Source organism: Equus asinus, chromosome 18 (assembly GCF_041296235.1).
Source record: "Equus asinus isolate D_3611 breed Donkey chromosome 18, EquAss-T2T_v2, whole genome shotgun sequence".
NCBI lineage: Eukaryota > Metazoa > Chordata > Mammalia > Perissodactyla > Equidae > Equus > Equus asinus.
Window position 1 is genome coordinate 35,842,754 of NC_091807.1, and position 23,555 is coordinate 35,866,308.

The window sequence follows — 23,555 nt, forward strand, 5'->3', positions numbered from 1 at the left end:
TCTGGATAGACACCGGCCCTTTGACAGGGATAAGCTTGTAGCCTGGGTGTAAGCTGGACTTGCAGCACCCCATCTGGGAGCTATGGAAGGCTGACGTCCATCCCCTCACTTTGGCCCATGCTCTAGAGTTGGAGCAGAGCCTAGACTTGGTGTTGGGTGGCTTTGAAAATGAGTTTCAGGGTACAGAAATAGAAATTTTGATCTTTGGGACCATACCCTCCCAAGCTCAAGTAGTAATGACTTATGTTAATGTGGCAGATTGTATTTTTCTAAAATTCCTACAGCAGTATTTCTGGTCCTATATGCTCTTCCAGAACCTTGAGACTCCCTGTCAAGAGGTGCCGTCTTGCTCCTCCCCTTGTACTGCCTTGATGAAGGGAGTGAGGTGGACGTGGGGCTGTGTGACTGGTTCTCTATCTTTCGACTCTTCTCCTTGGAGCCCAGCCACCATGCTGTAAGGAAGCCCACACCACACGGAGAGGCTGCATGTAGGGTGGCTCCAGCCAACACTCTAAGAGCTCAGCTGTCAGTTAGTACCAACTGCAGACATAGGGGTGAGACTTCAGGTAATTCCAGCCCCCAGACTTTGAACCACCTTAGTTGATGCCAAGAACAGCAGAGATGAGCTATCCCTGGCAAGCCCTGCTCAAATTGTAGATTTGTGAACAAAATGAATGTTGTCATTTTTTAAGCCACTAAGCTGTGGAGTAATATGTCATGCAGCCATAGTAACTGGAACAGTCGGGATTCTAAAACATCTTTAGAGTTTCCATTCCTCTTCCTGTGGGTCAGTACTAAGGATGACGAGGAAGCGTAAAAGGGAATCTCAGTTTTCCTGATGAAACAGCCCTGGAGGAAGGCAGGAGTATATCCTGAATGCAGGGAGAAACTAGAGGTGATGGGCCATGGGTTTAATGACAGACTTACGGGAAATGACCCATGGATTGTTTTCAATTATTTTGCATTACACCGTCTATGTGTCCATGCATTTCTCATCTGTCTTCTGGCTCTTTCTTTCTGGGAGATTTCCTCAACATCCCTAGATTTTCTTTATCTTCCGGCTCTTCCACTGAGTTTTGTATGCTGGCAACCCTCTTGTAATGTTCACTGATTGTTTTCTGATTTTTTTTTTCCATTTTCATAACATTCTTATTTTATGGATACAAAATCTTCTATCCTGCGGTATTTAACTGAATCTACGGGGTCAGCCGTTCTGCTTGTTACTCTTCACGCTGCTGGTTTTCCGCATAGATCGGGTTGCCTGAACGTGTTTAAGAATGAGGGGCTGGACTGATTACTTACCGGGTCTTCTGTGTGGAAATTCATTTCCTTGGCCGGCTCCTCTCTTAGGTGGGAGGGCAGGCTGGCTCTGGGTAAATCAGTGGGACTTGCTCACTGGCACGTCTTGCTTTGAGGTGGGTCATTTGACTGAGTGCCTCTCAGATTCCAGAATTTACTCTGTGAGGGGCTTTACCTCGGATGCCACTATTTAGACCAGCTGCCCCATTTCTTCTCAAGCGGTTCGTTCACTTTCTAGGGGAGGAGCCCCTTTCTGCCCGTGGGAGATGCTGGGCTGTCTGATGCTGTGCGCGCGGGTGAGCAGGAGGGCAGGAGAGATGGCTGAATCCTTCGCCTGTGCTCAGCGCTCTCCCTCTGTCCCCCCCCACCGCCTGCTACCCGACAAATGCCTCTCTACGGACGCCCGCTGCCACCCCCGAGACCCCGCTTTCAGGGGACTGGGTGCGGCCGGGCAAGGGAGTTTTCAGATCTCCCCAGATGATTTCTGTGCTCCCCAGTTTGAGGACCTTCGCTTCCGTCAAACAGGAAGATGGGTGCCTGACGTTCTGCTCCTGGTGGTCACCTGTGTTGATGCGGAGCACGGGGTCTCCCTGCCTGTCCCTGGTACCTCTCCACCACCTTTTCTGGGCTGTGATTATCTCTGTCTGGTTTCTCCATCAATCCCAAAAAACCCCTGCTTTTTATCTTCCAGAAATTCTCTGGCATTTCTGGTACAATCATGGTATCCTTTCTGGGGTTACGCGTTATTATTTTAAAAATGTTTTCTGTCATTTCCATGGGGTTTCGGCAGGAAGGGATGAAAAGGGTGTATTTAGCCCATCTTCTTGATCTATTTCAACTCTTTTTTTGTGCATAAAATACGTAATTTTTCCCTTTGAAAAACTTTGATTATGGAAATATTAAAAATATGCAAAGTAGAGAGAATAGTAGAGTGAAGCTCAGGAACTGATGAGCTGGCTTCACGATGAACAACTCACGCCCGTCTGCTTCCCTCACACACCCACCCTCTCGCCCCACTCCCTGGCCCTGGATTCTTTTGGGGCAAATCCTAGACATCATAGAACTTAATCTGTAAATATTTTAGTATGTATGTATAACAGACAATGGCATCACTTTTAAAACCTAACCACAGTATCAACACTTCACCTAGCAAAAAAGTCAATAATAATCTCTTAATATCGTCAAATATCCAGCTTGTTTCACATTTTTCCAACTGTTTCATAATTTTTTTTTAAAGTTCGTTTCAATCAGGATCCAAACAAGGTCCAAAACATTGAGATTTATTAATGTCTCTTAGTCTTCTTTTAAATTTGTTTACAGCTTTATTGATATAATTCATATACCATACAATTCACCCTTTCAAAGTATACAATCCAATTTTTTTCCTTTCTTTTTATTGTGGTAAAATGCACATAACATAAAATTCGCCATTTTAATCATTTTTAAGTGCACAGTTCAGTGTGTTGAATACACTGACATTGCTGGTTGCTGTGCAACCATCACCACCATCCATTCCCACAACTCTTTTCGTCTTGTAAAACTGAAACTGTCCCCATCAAACAATGACTCCCCATCCTGCCCTTCCCCCAGCTCCTGGCAAATCACCGCTATACTCTCTGTCTCTGCATTTGACTGCTCTTAAGTTCCTCATTTAGGTGGAATAATACAGTCTTAGTCTCTTTGTGACTGGCTTATAATGTCCTCAAGATTCATCCATGTTGTAACATGTGAAAGAATTTCCTTTCTTTTCTTTTTTTTCAAAGATTGGCACCTGAGCTAACATCTCTTGCCAATCTTCTTCTTTCCTTTTTCTTCTTCTTCTCTCCAAAGCCCCCTGGTACATAGTTGTATATTTTAGTTGTGGGTCCTTCTAGTTGTGGCATGTGGGACGCCACCTCAGCATGGCCTGGTCAGCGGTGCCATGCCCACGCCCAGGATCCGAACCAGCAAAACCCTGGGCCGCTAAAGTGGAGCACATGAAGTTAACCACTCGGCCACGGGGCTGGCTTCAGGATTTCCTTCCTTTTTAAGGCTAAATAACATTCCACTGTATGGATAGACCACATTTGGCTTATCCATTCATCTGTTGAGAGACATTTGTTGCTTCTTTAGCTATTTTTTGGAGGGGAGTGAGGAAGGTTGGCCCTGAGCCAACATCTGTGCCAATCCTCCTCCAGTTTGCATGTGGGCTGCTCCCACAGCATGGCTTGTTGAGCTGTGTGTAGGTCTGCACCCAGGATCTGAACCAGAGAACCCTGGGCCACTGAAGCGGAGCACACAACCCTAACCACTGCACCACCAGGCCAGCCCCACGTTTTAGCTATTCTGATGAATGCTGCTATGAACATGAGTGTATAAAGATCTCTTTGAGAACCTGCTTTCAGTTCTTTTGTGCATATGCACCCAGGAGTGGAATTGCTGGACCACATACATTTTTTATATTTTGAGGAATCATTATACTGTTTTCCATAGTGACTGTATCATTTTACATCCCCACCAACAGTGCATAAGGGTTCCCATTTCCCCACATCCTTGTCAACACTTGTTTTCTTTTTTTTTTTTTTGATAGTAGCCATACTAATGGGTATGAAGTGGTATCTCACTGTGGTCTTGAGCATTTCCCTAATGACCAGTTGAGCTTTCATGTGCTTATTGGCCATTCCTATATTTTCTTGGAGAAATGTCTATTTAAATCCTTTGTCCATTTTTTAAAAGATTTTATTTTTTCCTTTTTCTCCCCAAAGCCCCCCAGTACATAGTTGTATATTCTTCGTTGTGGGTCCTTCTAGTTGCGGTATGTGGGATGCTGCCTCAGCGTGGCTTGACGAGCAGTGCCATGTCCACGCCCAGGATTCGAACCAACGAAACACTGGGCCACCTGCAGCGGAGTGCGCAAACTTAACCACTCGGCCACGGGGCCAGCCCCAATCCTTTGTCCATTTTTGAATGGGGTTGTTTGTTTTCAGTTGTTGAGTTTTTCTAGTAGTCTTTTTCTTTTTTTTTTTTAGGAAGATTAGCCCTGAGCTAACATCTGCTGCCCATCCTCCTCTACTTTATATGTGGGATGCCTGCCACAGCATGGCTTGCCAAACAGTGCCATGTTCGCACTCGGGATCCAAACCGGCGAACCCCAGGCCACCGAAGCAGAACACGCACACTTAACCGCTGAGCCACCAGGCCCGCCCCTCTAGTAGTCTCTTTTAATCTGGAAGTTCCCACCCTCATCTCTTTTGTTTGTTGCAGAAACTGAGTTGTTTGTGCTGTAGAGTTTCCCACAGTCTGATGTTGCTGACTGCATCCTTGAGGTGTTGTTTATCATGTCCCACTCTCCTCTACCCTTCTTTTAAATTGGTGGCTAGATCTAAATGTTTAATCAGATCTAGTGGTGGTGTGCCCATCAGTCAGGAGGTACTCAGTGGCTGATGTTTCCCTTCTGTGATGCTGGCAGCCAAAGATGGCCACTGCTTAGATCCATTAACTCATGAGGAGTTCCAAAATAGTGATGCTCTGACCCTGTCATTCCTCCTCATTGTTAACCGGAATGCTTTCACACGGAGGATCTGCCTTCCTCACAGGTTTGGTTACTCTGAGTATAGGAAAGATAAAAATAATAGTTTCTTATCCTCTGTTGACCAATGTTTGAAATAGTGTGCTGGTTCCCTAGTATCATGTAAAGGTGAGGGCTAATCACTGAGGTGTTGTGCTTTGTTTTTAAGTATCATTGTGAACTTCGGGATTTCTATATATTTGATTAATTTCAGTCCACACAGTTACTGTATTGATTCTCAAATGGCCCCATCTCTGGCCAGGAAGATCCTATTCCAGACGGCTACCGAGTCTCTTTGATACCACCCTGAGAGTTCTCCATACTTTCCCTGCTTTTGTATGACAATATGTCTTAGGCTCACGTAGTATATTTTATGCTCCAGACTTAGAATTTTTTTAGGTGCTTTGGTTCTTTTCAGCGGGGTGTGGAATTTGAAGTCCCTAATCGGGGCACTAGGGGTTTTCATTGCTACTGAGTTGGTCACATTAGGAAACATGTATTTATTTTTAAAGGTAAAATATATCATAAATTCACACTTTCACTTCAATTCACAGTCAGGACTGCAGGGTTCCTGTTCGACCTTATCTTACTTCTGTATTTTCTTTCTTCCATCCCCCAATCCCAGTTCTCAGTGACCAATATAATTCATCCTGTGCTTTAATCCCATGAGATATACACAACAGTCTCAAAATAACCGTACCCACACTACCACCAAGAGCGGATTTCACTGGGCATATAGTGAAATTAATGTGTTTTCAGTCGTTTGGAATGGTGTCTGTGACATTATGCCACCACCAGAATACAAGGTGGGTTCATTTTTTTCATTTACTTTAGCTTTTTAGGGAATGCTTTTCAATGTTTTTACTTTTCATTCTGCTTCATAATTATGCAAAATGTTTACAGGCTTCCAAAGTCAAATCTACCAAAAAGATATTCAAGGAAATCCAGGTTCTGTAACTGTCTCTTCTCTATTCTCTCCCCACTTCCATTGTTATCCTACTATAGTCTTTCTTTTTTTTTTTTTTTTTGCTGAGGGAGATTTGCCCAGAGCTAACATCTGCTACCAATCTCCCTCTATTTGTATGTGAGCTGCCACCACCGCATGGCCACTGACAGACAAGTGGTGTAGGTCCATGCCAGGAAACTGAACCCAGGCCACCAAAGCGGAGCATGTTGAACTTAACCACTAGGCCACCAGGGCTGGCCCAGTGTTTTTTCTGACAAAATTGTTTTTTAATGACTGTATACTACTTACATGCATATGGCTGCATATGAAAGCACAAAATTTATTTTAAAATTTAAAAGTTTTTATTTTAAAGTTCCCAGAGCATGTCTCCAGATGTGTGCGTGTTTGCCTGGCCCAGTGGATCCTGAAGCCTCTGCTGTTAGACCTCTAAGCTGGCTGCTCTGGCCACGCCCATCTTCCAGCATAGTCTTCTCTGTGAAGTTTCCTGAGACTCCAGAGAAGAGACACCGAACTCTTTCTCCTGCTTCACAAAGGGAGAATTCAGATCCCACTCTCTCCCCTGAGACCCTCCCCCTGCCATTGAGTGCTCTCAGGGCTCCCTGGAAATCTGAACTCCCTATTGTCATAAAACAGATTCCTGTCTTAACGCATCAAGCCTAACGTTTACTAATTTGAGGCTTGAAAGGGCTATAATTCTTAAGGATTTTATCTAGTTTTTCCAACTTTTGGACATTTTAGAAATCTGGAAGGCAGAACGATAGCAAAAGTCTGAAAAAATAAATATTTTAAATTCCCATTTTTAAAGCACACTTTTTTTTTCCCCAAAGATCTTATTTTTCTTTCTTCTCCCCAAAGTCCCCCAGTACATAGTTGTATGTTTTTTTTAGTTGTGGGTCCTTCTAACTATGGCATGTGGGATGCCGCCTCAGCATGGCCCACACCCAGGATCCGAACCCTGGGCCGCTGAAGAAGAGCCCCCGAACTTAACCACTCTGCCATGGGGCCAGCCCCATAAAACACACTTTAAAAGACCATTTTGCAAGCATATTTGTGAGCGAGACTTTAAAATAAATCTATAGGCCACTAAAATTACTCTAAATATTTTAATAGGTTAATTTTTCAATTAAAAAACTTATTTTGGGTTCCATTAAAATGTTAACGAAAGGGGCCAGCCCAGTGGTGTAGTGGTTAACTTTGTGCGATGTGCTTCTGTGGCCCAGGGTTGTGGGTTCAGATCCCTGGCACGGACCTGCACCCCCCTCATCAAGCCATGCTGTGGTGACATCCCACCTCCAAAATAGAGGAAGACTGGCACAGATGTTAGCTCAATGACAATCTTCCTCACCAAAAAAAAAAAAGGTAATAAAATACAATAATATTATTTCATGTGATGAAATAAAAATAATAACAAGAAGTCTTATTAATGAATAGATTAGAGCTTTAATTTTTCTAATTATGGCACACATTTACCAGGCTGTTATCTCATTCTAATAATTTCAGATCCCCTATCTGTTCATATGGTTGTAGGGAAGAAAGTTGATTTGAAAAACATGTTTCTGAAGTTAAATAATTTAAAGACATAATAGGCATAAATAGCTCTGATATCTTGGGAAGCAGAATTTCACAAATCTTGTTAAATTTCGCTCTACAAGAAGTACCTTAAGTCTTTGTTGAAGGCGTTTTACTTCCATCTGCAAAGTCTTTGTGGCTGTTTGAGCGGCACAAGTCTTGTGGTTCTCAATGGCCAGCTGGCGATTAAAGGCTTTCCTGTTCAACCTCAGTTGTTGTTCCAAGCTCTGAAAACAGGATACATTTCAACTACTCTGTAACCAACGTAGTGTTAGTAAAAACTTCAGTTATAATGGAACTAATTACATTCATGAGAAGTGCAGATTTTTAACACAACTTTAGTAGATGGCTTGTATAGGGGACGTATATTAGAACTAAATATAACCATACACACACACACACACACACACACACAAACACAGACACACCAAAAAATCCCAGGTCCCAACTCTAGAGAATAAATATGTTTTGAACCTAACATTTTTTTATACTCTGGAATCTGATAAAAAAAATTTTGGAAAGATCCTGAAAATCAATAAATACCAATGTCCTACTTTAAAACGAAACCTGAGCAGTTATGCTGAAAGGAAGAATTCTGCTCACTCGGCATAGCGTGCCCTTTAAAAACCTTTCAAGCCTCTCTCGCTGAAGTGTGTTCAGCATCAGTGCAGACAGCCCGTCCAGGACTGTGGTTCTCAGATAGCTGGGAGCAGACGGTGACACAGGCACTCACAGAGCCACACCCACAGAGACGGAGTCTAAGGCAAGGGAACGACGATTCGGCACAGTAACCGTCTACACACAGGGCTCCTGTTGCATGTTCACCATCTCTCTGGAACGAGAATGATTTCACTGGAGAACCGTTTGAGCTGGACGTTGACAGAGGCTTGGCTAAAAGCCTTTTTCTTTCTCTTTTTTTTCCATAAAGCGTGGTTTCCCTCATAACATTGATACTTTCTCGTTAAAGAAAAGTGGGAAATAGGGTAAGCTAAAAGGATGAAATAGGACTAAAAATCCCACCCCCTAAAATATTAACATTAAAAAAATGCCTACTTGTTCCGGCCCACAAATGTTTTTCCCCACCAAATGCCCTACAACCAAAAGAAATTTCCCATACAACCAAGTGCTTTTGTTAAGGAAATAGTTAATTAGTTCTTGAATTCTTTTTGGTGTTGTTTCTAAAACAAAGACAAGAACTACTTCAACATATATATGTAAAAATATGTAGCTGAAATAAAAACACACTGCTACACGACAGACATGTCCTCAGGTGGATCCAAGAGGACCTAAGAGGCCAAACCAGAGAACTGCGGCGCACCTCCCACGAGGGGAGACGAGGGTGCTCATATTTTCTGTAGCTCACATACATTTTATGGAGAAAATTCTCTCTGAAAAGAGAGGATTTCACCAAGGAAGAAATAACTGAGATAAAAAAGTCAATGAAATGAACTTGGAATTTCCTTCTTATTTCAAGATCATAGAAAATACTTCTCTCCCACCGTCATGTATTAAGGAATTAAACGATAAATTAATTCCGTTTCTGTTTATGTTCATAGAGACCAAAGACTAACTAATGCAAAACAGGCAGAGTCCTCAATACAGTCAAGCTGTTCTCCCAATCATCCCTGCCAATGAGATCTCGGTGAGGAACAGCAATCCATTCATTTCCTCAAGCATTTGCATTCCTTTTCCCTCTCTGTCCCCAGGAGTATTATCTGGGAAAAATTTCTATTTCTAAAATGCCAAAAATGTCTAAGGGGTGACGATTGGACACCGTGATGAGGGACAACACAAGGAAAGGGACGGAGGACACGGACTGTTGAGGGTGTCGGGGAGCAGCCTTTTCATAACGACTTTGAAGGAGAGGGTTAGTTCCTAAGAGAGGTTTCACACAACACAACCCAACTCAACACAACCTTTCCAGCCCATGAAAGAAGTCCCCTAACACTGGATGGTCTTTTCCAGATAAATGAGCCTCGCCACAGGACGCGCCCTTGCGCACAGCGCCCGCCGGACGACATCGCTCGCAGGCCTGCCGAGCAAAGCGGCTGGCAAGGCTTCCTTACACGGGGGCAAATATGGCAAACGGCCACCGTCTCTGTCTTAATTTTGGAACCTGAAAATTTCTAGGCCTCTGAAATACAGACCTGTATTTGTTTGTCATTTGCCTCCATTTTTGTCTTAAGAATAGACAATCTTTGAGTAAGTTCTTCCCTCTCTTCAAGATTTTTGTCCTCAGAAAGTTTCTGCAGCGCCTGCAAAGCATCTTTAGTCCTCAGGAGCTCGCCGTCGGTGTCTCTGAGTTTCCTAGATATGCTTCTTTCCTTTTCTTGGGATTTCCTAAGTAGCTGCCTTAAGCTTTTTACTTCATTCTGGTGTTTAACCATAATTTGAGGTAGATTATTTTGTGAATTCTCATATTTTCCTATAGCTTTCAAGTGCCTAAGCTGAAGTTGTTTCAAAAATTGGTTTTCTATTACTGTGGCTTCCAGTTTCCGATGTATGTCCGCTACTTCATTTTTCAGTTCTTTAATCTTGTGAAGCCTTGCCGAGAGTATGCGATGAGCCATAACGCCTCTTCTTTGGGTGGTCATATTGATTTGAGAATTTAAAAATGGTGCATTCCAGCTGCGCTTTTTTTCAACTGGGATTTCCTTCTGGCCTGTGTAAGCAGATAATTCACTTTGTTACTAGGCACATATATAGACAGATATGCAGACATGTAAGTATGCACGTATGTATAACATCCCCTCCCCGCATACATGTACAGACACACCAACACTAGAAAGGGAAGGAGCTAACATTTAAGGAATATCGTGCTTTAGGCTTGGCACTTTATATAGAGGTATCTCATTTAATACCGTTCTTGAAGGTCAATAATAGTCTATTTTGTAGCTGGAGATTTTAAATCATTTGTCCAAGGTTACATAACCACAAAGTGACACAGAATAGATTGAAAACCAGGTCTTCTTTGACTCTAAAACTGGACTTATTTCTTACAGAAAAGCTAAACTAAAAATCACGATAATAGATAACATTTACTAGGTGCTTACCATACGTCAGACACTGAGCTAAACGCTTTATACAGACGATCTAATGGAATCCTTCTAACAATGTTATGAGGTAATTAGAGTGTAAAGTGAGAGCCCGCCGTTATATAGGAAGATCTCGTGTATTCAAGAGGACTCGTAAAAAGCCATTAAACTGCTTAGACTGTAAATACAGATATTCCGTCTCTCAATAAATTCAACACAGCCAATCTGTCCTTTGTTACTTTGGCTGCACACTGAATGAAGTAGTGAGGTGGCTTGTGATCAGCGGTCTATTTTAAACAAAAAGTATCTAAACAATATTACACCACGCTCATATAACTGGATTTGAGCATGTCAAATGTGTGTGAACATCGCTGTCCTATTATCCCACATTAAAGATGAACAAACTGATGCTTGGCGATGTCATTGTCAGTGGGCACAGAGCTCATAAGTGGTGAGACAGAACCCAGCTCTGCTGTGTGCCTATGCTCTGCCCCATATGCACGTGCATTTGTGTGATATATACGTGTGTATCTGCGCACGTGTGTAAATATATGTATGCGCATGTGTACAGATTAGTATGTCTATATTCTGAGAAAGAGAGATTGAATCTGGATTCTTGAATCTAAAAAAATCTGGCCCTCATCTTGGAGAGAGAAGGGAAAGTAGTGGTCAATGTCACCGGAGTCCTAACTTTAAGCTATTGGCCAAGTGTGGATACGTCATCTGAGACATGGCTTAATGGGTTTGGTATAGGTGGAGGGAAAGGCAATTCTGCCTGTGACAGAAACACTGAGCCAAAAGAAACAGAGGATAAGGCATCTGAATCTTAACTATGACAGGCCACATAGATTTGACAACGATCACAGCATTTGTATCACATGAGTCACTGATGGGCTCTTTACAACTATGTCTCCAATGGTATTTATTTTCCCACTGGGAGCAATTTAGTAGGGGCTATGGTTGAATGTTTTACTATTTTGGAATTGGCTTTTGAGCACACTGAAAATTGGAAAGCAGAGCAGGTCAGACTCTGAGACACCTACTGGAAGGCCAGTGAAGAGGTGTCTGTGGTCGTGTCAAGGCCAGACACCTTAATACTTTGGGCACTGGCTAGGGGAGCCCTAGATGCAGGCAATGTGGATCAAGCCAGATTAAAACAGGGGTGGGTGGGGGCTGTCATGTTCTACGCCATTGCCCAGCATGCCTGAACTTGACCTCCAACTTGTAATGTTTTCCAGCTCTTGGGTGGTGTGATCCTGCAGGAGAGAAGGAGCTCCCTGGGACTAGAAGGATGAGGGTGGTGGGTTGCACTGGCACTGGAGGCTTATGTCCCCACCTCATGCTGTGCTCAAATGATGTGAGGGCAGAGTCAGCATGAGCGGGTGCCTGGGGACTAAACCCCACGGCCAAGGGAGCACTGGCCAGGGTGCACAGAGGGCACGGATGCTTTGAAAAGAGGAGTGCCAGCCTTTTAAAGACCACATGGGCTTGGACCAGGAGCACGCAGTGATGAAAATGAAGGACCAGAAGCCTTTCCCCAATGTTCTTGTCTGTGTAAGGCCCCCCACACTCCCTCCATTCCCCAGACACACCTGAGATCGAATTTCTTGTTTACCTAGTGGGTGTGTGGGAGAGGATGAGCCAGTTTGCTTCAGAAAGGTAAATACACCACTGCAGGGGAGGGGGAGAGAACAAACTCATACCGTACGCACCATGCTTTCTTGTATAACTATAAAGGTGATGGAAAATTGAAATGGTGTTTAATCCTTAACATTTTATATCTCATTATCCTAACCTACACATAATGAGTTTGGTAAAATTTACAATTTCTGTCCCATTTACACAGTAAGCCAGATTTAGCTGGATGATTAAACTACTCTTAGGATACCTGATTTTTAAACCACTGAGCTAAAACACTTATTCAAACAAGTGAATTCACCAGAAACGTATACATTTCAGCCCACAGTTAGCCACAAAGGCACCCTTCTCATTACTTGCAGTGAGACGTGCTCTTTGAACAGACCTAAGAATGCCCCCGCACTCTCCGCTCTGTCGTCTCCTGCCGTCCTCCTTCCCAGGCCCATTTCCCTGGGTTCACCCTCTGGACCACAACCCCTCCTTTTTAAAGCACTGCTGTCCTCCTGTCACACTTCTCTGCCCGTGCTGCTTCCTCCCCTGTCCTCCCTGGCCTCATCGCAGTCCCGTCTCCTGGTCATTTTCCATTTTGCTTTCACTGTCCATTCCAGTCCCGCCATCTCCCCGCCCTCGGTCTGGTTCTGCTCCTTATCCTGAGCCGTGCTGGCTCTGCCCTCTTCCGCCAGGTTCTCTCTCTCTCTCTTCCCAGTCTACGCTGTATTCACCTAAAAAGAGATGGCCCACTTCCTCCAAGGACCAGGTGAGAAGAGGTTCAGAGGAAGGCCTTTCCCCTTCTGTTCTCCTTGGTTCCCGGGGTTCGCCTGCTGGAGAGGGAGCCCTTCAGCGCTCCCTTGGGTCTTCCACCCCCTCCTGACTAAAGACAACGGGGCAAGAGGTGACCCAAGCGACGGAATGCAGCAGAGTCTACGGCCATACCACCCTGAACGTGCCCCATCTTGTCTGAACGCAGCAGAATCACTCCTTTTTTGGTATACCAATTTTTTGAATGACCATCACAGGTTTTGCCATTATATTGACAAAACAAGTCAAGGAAGGATATATAATTAATAGAGTTCTGAAACTACATTTTCTACAAAAGAAGGAATAACCAATTTTTGAAAATCAAATTGTAGAAATATACTGCTTGCTCTTTACACTGATTTAGGTAAATCTCCAATATCTGACCAAAGCAAAAATCCTATCAAACTGAAGTACTCGTTTTATTCTTATAATTTCTCTCTGAAATATTTTTCTGCATAAAATTTGCTTTTCTAAGAGGGGAGTTGAAAATAATCGATGTTACTGTTCGCTAGTGAATTCTGGGTCTGTATTGGTGGTTTGTAACCTGGTGTTACCAGGCCCTGAGGTCCGAGGTCTACTTTTAATATATCAGGAAGCTGAGCAGACATTGAGCATTTCTCTGGAGAAGGGAGGCACTGGCTAAAACATTAAGCCTCTTTGTTTTGGGTTAGAATTATATTACCCCAGCATTAATTAATTAGTTACTTGCTGCTTAAATTTCTTTGGCAAACGCTTGCAAAACACGAGCTGTAAGGGAACAACAGAATAAACCCAGGGAATACTTTATCATTCTGTGACAAACCTTGATGCTACAATGAGTGTTTGAAGTTCATCATACACTGGTGGAAGGATCCTCAGGGACACATAACATTTAAGTTAAAGATGCATCCCGTATTTATTTAAAATAATTTCAGGGTATTCATACACAAAAGAGTACCCAAGTGGGAGGAAACTTTCACTCTTTCAGATAACAGAATTTAGGATTCTAGCCCAGTGTGAAGTGGCTGAATTAATTGAGGTTGCTCCTAATTTATGACCAGGTATCTTGCATAAAGGACACAATAAATATTTGTGGAATATATAAACGAGGAAACAGTTTTAAAAAGTTAAATTACAAGGCGATTAGAACTCAAAACGCAGTCCATTTCTTGCAGAAATAGTTTTATGAACGCCAAGTGCCTTCTCGCACAGTCCCACAAAAGCCTAGACTCAATATACAGTGTAGTGTATGGATCAGTGGTCCCTTGTCATAAACCCCTGGGGCCAGACTGTCTCTGGACCTTTATAGCTTCATTGTTTATGGTGCATATATGGTATTTTCCCTAGTATTCCCAGTAGGGTTGGGGACAGCACACTTTAATCAAAGAATATTTTTGTAGTGAAATATATGACTTCGCAGTAAGTGAAATAAATAAAGATCAGTCTCATGTCAGTTCAAATCAAGATCTTGCTGCCAAGTCAGTTTCGGTGCAAAGGATATGAAGAATGTTTGGTTTTCAGAGTTTTGTAAATTTCAAATGCTGATAAGGGATTGTGTAACTGTAAAACCCAACCACGGTGTGTGTTCTGTGGTGAAACTCTCGTCTAAATGCCACCAACAGACTTCTCTGGACAGAGTCCCACTGCGAGGGAAGGACCTGGACTTTTCATCTACTGCCCTGGGCCTTGCCGGTGGGTGTAGGACTCCCACATCTCTGGAAAAGGGGCTTTTCACCTTCTGAGAGTCTGGTGAAAGCTATAGGTCCTTCTCTCTGGAAAAGTTCACAAATGCAAATAGACACAGAAATGCTTAGAACTCCATGGGGTTCATGGACGTGGGTCTCAGATTAAGAATCCTCCTCTACAGCTAAGAAGAAGGGGAACTGAAGATTCTAGGTGATCCAGAAGGAGCGCACGGGTGCGAGGCACAGCTAGTCACAGCAGGCTGGGGGTGAGAGAGACTGGGTAAATGTGACAGTGGATGTGCCCCACACATAGGCGGCTCTTAATTATCTTCCAGCTGTTGACTGACAGCAGTTCCGATAGTCACAGTGGAAAAGAGTCCCAGCTATTTCTACATAAGGGGTATTTGTAAGCCCCGGATTTCCTAAAATGGGAAGGAGTCACGGTCCGGGCAGGGAGGCAGGGAGGAAGAAGATCAAGAATACCACAAGGCTAATTCCAATCTGGATCCTTAGGAGTTGCTGGTGTTGGTACTTTTTTGTTTTTGGAATTCGTACTTTTAAAATCTAGAAGGAAATGACATTATTAATAGCTTTTTGAACCACCTCTGTTTCAAAAGATTGGCTTTGCCGACGTGCCTCACCGGACTTGGAGACCATCTTCTTGGGGAGCTGAGACAGGTCTTTACATTTCATTGGCGACTCAAACCTTGATTCTTCAGCTAGGATGAAAGGCAAGATGCCAGTGAAATCCAGGTACTCTGGTACTCTGTAACAAGGCCACCTGTTAACTAAAAATGGAACTAACCTCACTAGTGGGCTCCAGCAGGGGAAGCCATGCAAGAGGGCTAGGTTTTACATTTTATGCCCAACTTTCTGTTATTTTGTAATTATTCTTAATTTCTCTATTTCCTTCTATAAACGTTCACTCACAATACACATTTACAATATGAGAAAACAATAAAACAGCCCGTGGAGCTCTTCAAAAACTAGTGCATTAAAGGGTAATGTCATTATAACCAGAAATTTGGTCTCAGGTGGGAAATTCTGCTTCTTACCTTTAGGTTGGGAGATTTTAGAAACATTACACTTTTTCTTCTCCTCGTTCTTCCCTTTTACCACAGGCTTCTCTAGATAATTTCTATTAACAGGTGTTTCTGAACCTTCGGAGAGAAAGTCTTCCGAGTAATCATAGTGAGAAGAACTTCGGCAGGAACACTGCGAGCGGCTGTAATCCACGCTCTTGTCGGAGGCGTTGCTGGTCCCTGGATGGTCGCCTGTACCTGTGCCAGGGTGGCTCCCGAGCTCCGCAGACCTCCTGGGGTTTTCTAATGCCACCCCGGGGAAACGCTCATCCACGTGGGTTTCCGCTGCATTGGCCAAAGACATGGTCAACAGCCTGACAGAAGAAAAGAGTTTTTAGCTTTATAGCTATCAACATTAAAATAAACCTATGCTTTATGATGTTGAACTCCACAGGGATAATTAGGAACATGAAACCACACATTAGTTTGAAGTGTTTTCTGAAAAAATTTGTTTGGTTTTTACACTTTCTCTACATAAATTATAAAACCCCTGAGACCAAACTTTGGTGACATTATACTTACAGGTAATACAAGATCAAGTGCCTATCAGATAATAATATTGACAATAATTTACGAATTAGTGGGCTACAGTCTCATTCTTTAAGGCTGGCTGGCTGTTGGGATTTTTTGCCTTGATCAGAACTGAAGAAAATGACAGTATGCGGCAAGTTTGGATGGCTGGTATGAAATGCATCATTTATGAAATGAAATTCAGACATGTTTGTGGAGATGCACACACTTTTATTTACTAATGATGAAATCACATACTTTTCAGATTAAACATATAGAGTAGAAAATAATTAATCTAGGTTTCTAGACCTAATATTTGTTCTAAATTTAAGAGAAATAGTGGGTTACAGTGATGTAAACTTGATCCATGATTATAAGGTTCTTTATATTTTAATTCAGGAAATTTGCATTCCTTTTTATGCTTTATTTAGACTATTATAACATGAGTATAATTTCCTTGATTATATACTACATGATGACAGAAGAGACAATTCAGAAAAACATGATTTACATAGGAAAATCATCCAGGGATTGGAACCTTTTTGAAGAAAATCACCAAATGGAAAATTTACATTTGTTTAATAAAGAACTCATCATATCTTCATCTACACAAAAAACTTTTATAAATAATGGATTTGGAAAAATCAACACTAAGTTTGTCTAATTATTTTCAGTTTATACAATGTGAATAGTTAAAATCTTATTTGAGAACTAAACAAGAGAGTAGGGTAGACTTCAAAGAAATGTGTTTAAAACTAAAAATGAAAATGAAATGTCATGGTGTGATCCTGATTTCTAACCAAGGGCATATGATACCACACAGTTGAAAGTCCTTGTAGCTAAAGGCCATGTCTGAAAAACTTACTGAATGAAGACCTACACAGAGCCATACTTCCTTTATTTAGGGTGGATTTGATTATAATTAAGAACAATTTAGAGTAATTCAACCATAGTACTCCTTCATTTGTAGATCAGGAATGTTTGCGTTTAGTGGATTACTCCCCAAAGCAACTTCCCCAGCTGCTCCAGAGCTCCCTGCAGCTAAAATGACTCCTCAGCTTTTTGCTCCTAGCACCTTGCTTAACATTCAGTGAAAAAAATCATTGTATTTTACTTCCACTTTATTTTAAAACTCTTGGTATAGGGCGTAGGCACTAGTATTCAACTTGACTGAACTGAGTAATCTGTGTGACAGACAAGGCTAGGTGACAACGTCTCTCCTATTTGTTTCACACAGACGCTCCCACATATGCCCCATGAGGTCTGCAAGCCTACACCCGCTTCTTGTCTCCATCCGAGGACTCTGGGAGAGATGACAGCCCACGGTTAAAGGCACACTCCCTAACGATCCAGAAGTTTCCATGAAGAACAACGAGTCCCGCTCCCAGAGAGCTCGCGAAGGCTACTACACGAAGCTACTACAGGAGCTTTTCACATAGCCCTCATCCTTGATGATTTAGAAATGGTGGGTTCCAACGTACACAAACTTTTGATAGTTGATAAGCCTCTTAGTTCTCCAAAGCGAGAATTTAAAATGGAGAGAATAAGAAATCAAACACAAGAAGGACCCCCAATACACACCCTCGATGGAACCGACTCTCGTTACAAACCAGACGGTTCCGCATTTCTCTGTAATGCCACTGCACTGAGGCACAGTAACGCCACTAGCGTCTCCTTCAGGTCAGCCTGCCTCAACAGCAGTTTGAAGCAGAGGACTTCATCTCCCGGGGGCCTTTAAAAGGGTTATTTTTTCGTTGAGTGCTCTCAATTCTCCTGTTTTATCAAGAAAGCAAAGGGAAGTTAGCCGGCATCAGATGCTTCCCAACAGGAGTCTGGCAGGACTCTCGAATGAGAGGGGGTTTGTGCTCAGTTCCTGCCTCTTTCTGCTTCTGCTCGACTCTCCAGCTTTCTCCTCTCCTCATGAAATACGTTAGCCAGTTCATAATCTTCCTCCTCCAGGAATCTTAGCCCGAATAAACTGATCAGTAACATTAGCATTATCCTCAGTATTCAACCAGTGCTTTGATTTTCTGCAAACTGTGCTCACATCATGTGATCCTGGCCGCACGGAGGGAACGGGCGCAGCCAGGTTAAGTGATTGTCCATGGTTTCCGGCTTCAAGGCCATGAAGCATCACGACTGAAAACGACAGACCGCTGGGACCATCACACAAGCCTAAAGCAAAGAACCGATCTTTCCAGGCACCTTCTGCCATGTAACAGTGGGCAGAGCACAGGCAAACATCCCTATTTTTGAACTTTTGCACCTGGATTAAGAAGAGATCCAGATGTTGGCAACCCGGAAGAGGCCCTGAAGGACCAAAAATGCTCAGCTGTCGCCCTCAAATCCTCGCCTGTCCTTGTCCCTGGGAGCTGTTCCTCCTCACACCTTCTTGCTCATGACCTTTGCCCCCAATTCCCTCCCCACCCATCCTGATAAGTCCAGATTGCCCAAACAACGGTTGCTAATGCATAAGAATTTGTTTCAGACCGTCGTTCCTGACACAAGCTAAATTTGGGCTGACCACTCCTGATAAAGCCCTATAAAAATTCCTCCTCCTTCCCCACCTTGAATACTTCTTTGAGAAATCTCATGCCGGCATTGTAGAATGAAGGCTTAATTTGACAGTGTTTTTCAGGTTACGGTCACAAATTGCCCAACAGCTACAATAGTGGGAGTGTGACAAGGTAGACGGTGACAGACAATCTGAAGGCAGACTGACCTGGGTTTGAGCCTGGGTCTGTCACTGACTGACTGAGGAGATCTTGGCCATCTGTGAAATGTGAATAACGGCCTGGATTTCCTAGGGTTATCCCAGGGGAAATGAGACCGTGTTCATAAAATACCTGTCATGGCACCTGTCACACAGCAAGCAGTCAACACACACTGGTTTCCCCTCTTGGAAGTCAGGCTGGGACAAACCCCAGAACTGTCAAGGGCTCTGCTGGTGTCTTCACGTGAGAGATGCAACCAAGAGTCAGTCTATTTCCCCATCAACTGTCTTACTTATTTACTTATTCTTATTTTTTTGTAGTGAAAGTTTCTTTTTTTATTGAGGTAACATTGGTTTACCCATCAACTGTTTTAGTGGGAACAAGTGCTGGACTAATCCCATTAGCCCGAAAACTCCCTGAAGATGGAGAGTGTGTCTTGTTCCTGTCGCAACTTCAGGCCTAGCAGAGTGCTGCCACACAACCGCTATTCTTAAAGGCTTGAAGAATCACTACCACCACCATGACCACCATGGCCTATGTACACCAAGCACAGAGGCAGGAGCTTACGTACATTAGTTTACTTACTCATGACGATAGTCCTGAGAAATAGGTATTATAACCCTATTTTACAGATGAGCAAACTAAGGCTCAGAAAGGTTAAGTAACTTGTCCAAGGTCACAAAGCTAATGAGTGGGAGAACTGAGTTTTGAATCCGACTCTGTCTGCCTTTAAAGTTTTTTCACTACACCATACTGGTTGACCCCAAATGGACAGAATTTGACCCAACTTATTTATCACTGCAAACTTAAAATGTTTTGTCCAAACCTGGGATAAGCTGACAGGAGTGACTTCCTATTTGGCTTTTCATTGTTTTGCCTCTGCTCTAGAGTTCAAAATCCTAGATTATGTTGAAAATAATCCCTTAATCTTTCAGATTAATCCACATGACTCACTCTGAATTTGACATGATAGGAGCAGTGAAATGATGAAGATGAGGACGTTAGGGGAGCGGCGTTCTCTTCCGTTCCTAAATTAGAGTATTGAGGTTTGAGGATGTGGTTGTACCCCATCTACAATTTTTCTTTTTTAAAGATTTTATTTTTTCCTTTTTCTCCCCGAAGCCCCCTACATAGTTGTATATTCTTCGTTGTGGGTCCTTCTAGTTGTGGCACGTGGGACGCTGCCTCAGCGTGGTTTGATGAGCAGTGCCATGTCCACGCCCAGGATTCGAACCAATGAAACCCTGGGCCGCCTGCAGTGGAGCACGCGAACTTAACCGCTCGGCCACGGGGCCAGCCCCCATTTACAAGTTTTTTTAAAAGATTCCCTCTGAATCACATGCTCACAGAGGGCTAACACAAGCTCTAACTGTCCCATGTTTGATATAGTAGAGAACTAGTCATTCTGGTCTTTTTGTTTAATAAACATTGATATAACACGGAAAAACAAGGAAAAAAATTCTAATGGAAATCTATTGGAGCCACATAAGACGCTAACTATAAACCACCTCACTCCTAAAACAATTCTAGCAGATTAAAATGTGCCCCAATGGAAGGCTTTGCAGATTAGCTGTAAGGAAGAAGGATTTGAAGTCATTATTGCCCTCCTCGTGTGGATCTGCAAGAGCCAGCCTCTGTTGACGGCTGGACAGCCCCCGTGTGTACTGTCTCCTGTGGGTCTCTATTTTGCAAGGTCTCTATCACTAGGAGGCAGTAACTGTAGCTCCTTTAAAATGCTTCAAAAATCACGTACAATTAAAAATGCCGCAGTGAGAAGATACCTTATTAGCAAAATTGTCCATAATCTTTCCTGCCTAATAATTTACCTTACCTAATACAAAAGATAGAATTCCCTTAGGATGGACCAAAAAGTAGTCTTATTATAAAGAAAATTTTATTTTTTTTGGTGGGATGGGTGGGTAGAAAATTCTTTATTGCCACCAATTATCTAGTGGATGTGCTGTCAGCTTGCTTTCACTAAATTTCTAAAACACACGAGGCACATTCTACTATTGATCATTATTTCACACACATAAAAAGTATCAGCAACTTCAGGTTAATTACTGGGTTCAATGCTCTATCATCATCTTATAATTAAACAGGCCCAAATATCCAAGAATTAGGAACTACAATTTCAATCTAAGACACTGATTTTTTTTTTGAATTTACTAAACTTAAAATTTGTCATAAACGATAGTGCTATATTGTTTTGAAACAATCGATTTACAACTTGGTAAGGCCAGTATGTGCCCTGGCTGGCCCAGTGATTTGTCGGAACTCACTGATGTCAGTGTCATGAGAATCAGCTTTTGGGTAAACTTGCTGTGCTCCTCTCTGCTATAACAAATAGGAAGACACTTATTCCCAGTATAACAGCATAGTCTTCGACAGGAGGAGGTCCTGAGAAGAACTGGAACCAGATGGTTCCACATTAAGTAGTTCAGCAACAACGGAATCAACACTCAAATGAATTTAGTGGGTGGTTCACCAACATTTAGAGGGTCATTTTGTCTTTTTTTAAAGGTTGGCACCTGAGCTAACAACTGTTGCCAATCTTCTTTTTTTTTTCCCGTTTTCTTTTCTCCCCAAATCCCCCTACTACATAGTAGTATATTTTAGTTGTGGGTCCTTCTAGTTGTGGGATGTGGGACGCCGCCTCAGCGTGGGCTGACAAGGCAGTGCCATGTCCGCGCCCCGGATCCAAACCCGCGAAACCTTGGGCTGCCGAAGTGGAGCGAGCGAACTTAACCACTTGGCCATGGGCTGACCCCTAAATGGTCATTTTTAATGCATCCAATAGGTCAATTTTTTTGGCTTACTGAGAGTATATATTTTATAAGAAAACCAGTTCCTTAGCTATTGGGATGCAAGTCTTTTTTTTTTTTTTAAACGTCTCTATTGAGGTAATAAACTGCACATATTTGAGGTATACAATTTGGTAGTTGTAGACATCTGTATATACTCCTGGAACTATCACCACAATCAAGAGAGTGAACAGGGGCTGGCCCGGTGGCGCAGCAGTTAAGTTCACACGTTCTGCTTGGGCGGCCCAGGATTTCGCCGGTTCGGATCCCAGGTGCGAACATGGCACCGCTTGGCACGCCGTGCTGTGGCAGGCGTCCCACATATAAAGTAGAGGAAGATGGGCACAGATGTTAGCTCAGGGCCAGTCTTCCTCATAAAAAAAGAGAGTGAACACATCCATCACCTCGAAGTTTCCCTGGACCCCTGGGTGACTCCTCTCTCCCGTCCCTCCCTGCACCCCACCCCCACTCCAGACAACCACTGGCTGTATTTTGTCACTATAGTTTGCATTTTCTAGAGTTTCATATAAATGGAATCATACAGTATGTACTTTTATTTGGTTTGGCTTCTTCAACTCAGCATAGTTAGAGATTCATCCATGTTACCATGTATCAATAGTTCATTCTTCTTTTTAACTGCTGAGTAGCACCCAATTGTATGAATAAATGATAATTTGTTTATCCATTCACCTGTTGATGGACATTTCAGCTATCTTTAGTTTTTGGCTATTACAAATGAAATTGCTAGGAACATTCACACACAAGTCTTGTGTATGGACATACGATTTCTTTTCTCTAGGGCAAATACCTAGAGTGGAATGGCTGGATCACACGGTAGATACGTGTTTAACTTTTTAAGAAACCATCAAATTGTTTTCCAAAGTGGCTGTTCCATTTTACATTCCCACCAGCAGGGTCTAAGAGTTCCAGTTGTTCCACATCCCTGCTAACATGTGATATGGTCAGTCTTTTTAGGCTTTGTAATAGGTCTATGTAGTGATGTCCCATTGTGGTTTTTTTTTTTTAAGATTTTATTTTTCCTTTTTCTCCCAAAGCTCCCGGTACATAGTTGTGTATTTTTAGTTGTGGGTCCTTCTGGTTGTGGCATGAGGGACACTGCCTCAGCATGGCTTGATGAGCAGTGCCATGTCTGCACCCAGGATCCAAACCAGCGAAACCCTGGGCCGCCGCAGTGGAGCGCTCAAACTTAACCACTCCGCCACAGGGCTGGCCCCCCATTATGGCTTTAATTTGCATTTCCCAAATGACTAATTATATTAAACATTTTTTCACATGCTTATTTGCCATCCTTATATCTTCTTTTTTTTTTTGGTGAAGTGTCTGTTCAAATCTTTTTTTAATTTTCAAAATGGGTTGTTTGTTTTCTTATTGTTGAGTTTTCAGAGTTCTTTTATATTCTGGACATAAGTCCTTTATCAGATACGTTTGCAAATATTTTCTCCCAGTCTGTGGCTTGTGTTTTTATTCTCTTAAAAGTGTCTGCAGTATTTTGAATTTTGATGAAGCATAATTATCAATACGTTCTTTTAAGAATGATCCTTTTGGTGTTGCATCTAAGAAATTTTTGCATAACCTGAGGCTACAAAGATTTTCTCCTTGCTTTGTTTTAGAAGTTTTATAGTTTAAGTTGTACTTTGATCCATTTTGAGTTATTATGGATCAATGGACCACAATTCACTTTTTTGTATACGGACATCCAAGTGTTGCAGCACCATTTCTTGAAAAGACTATCCCTTTCCACTGAATTGCCTCTGCATCTTGATAAAAATTGAGATGTCCATATGTGGATCTGTTTCTGTGCTCTCTCTCCTGCTCCACTGATCAATTTCTCCAACTTCACACCAATCCACACTGTCCTGGTTACGGCAGCTTTACAATCAATCTTGAAATGAAGGAGTGTTAGTCCT

General features: G+C 42.6%; 1 protein-coding gene across 20 annotated transcripts in view; it reads right to left on the reverse strand.

Annotated features, from left to right (window-relative positions):
* LCA5L (lebercilin LCA5 like) overlaps nucleotides 1-23,555 on the reverse strand; it is a 51,290-nt gene that overhangs the window by 8,698 nt on the left and 19,037 nt on the right. For 11 of the 20 annotated variants that reach the window (XM_070488891.1, XM_070488888.1, XM_070488890.1 and 8 more), the window contains 5 exons: nucleotides 17,691-17,882; nucleotides 15,573-15,913; nucleotides 15,159-15,305; nucleotides 9,530-10,044; nucleotides 7,472-7,609 (listed from right to left, as the gene is read on the reverse strand). In XM_070488891.1, the coding sequence (XP_070344992.1) occupies nucleotides 7,472-7,609; nucleotides 9,530-10,044; nucleotides 15,159-15,305; nucleotides 15,573-15,913; nucleotides 17,691-17,734 (1,185 nt within the window). In that variant the 5' untranslated portion in view covers nucleotides 17,735-17,882. Of the gene's footprint in view, nucleotides 1-6,343; nucleotides 10,045-15,158; nucleotides 15,306-15,572; nucleotides 15,914-17,690; nucleotides 17,883-23,555 lie in introns of those variants that run through there. The other 9 variants (XM_070488898.1, XM_070488894.1, XM_070488897.1 and 6 more) reach the window with 4 other exon arrangements.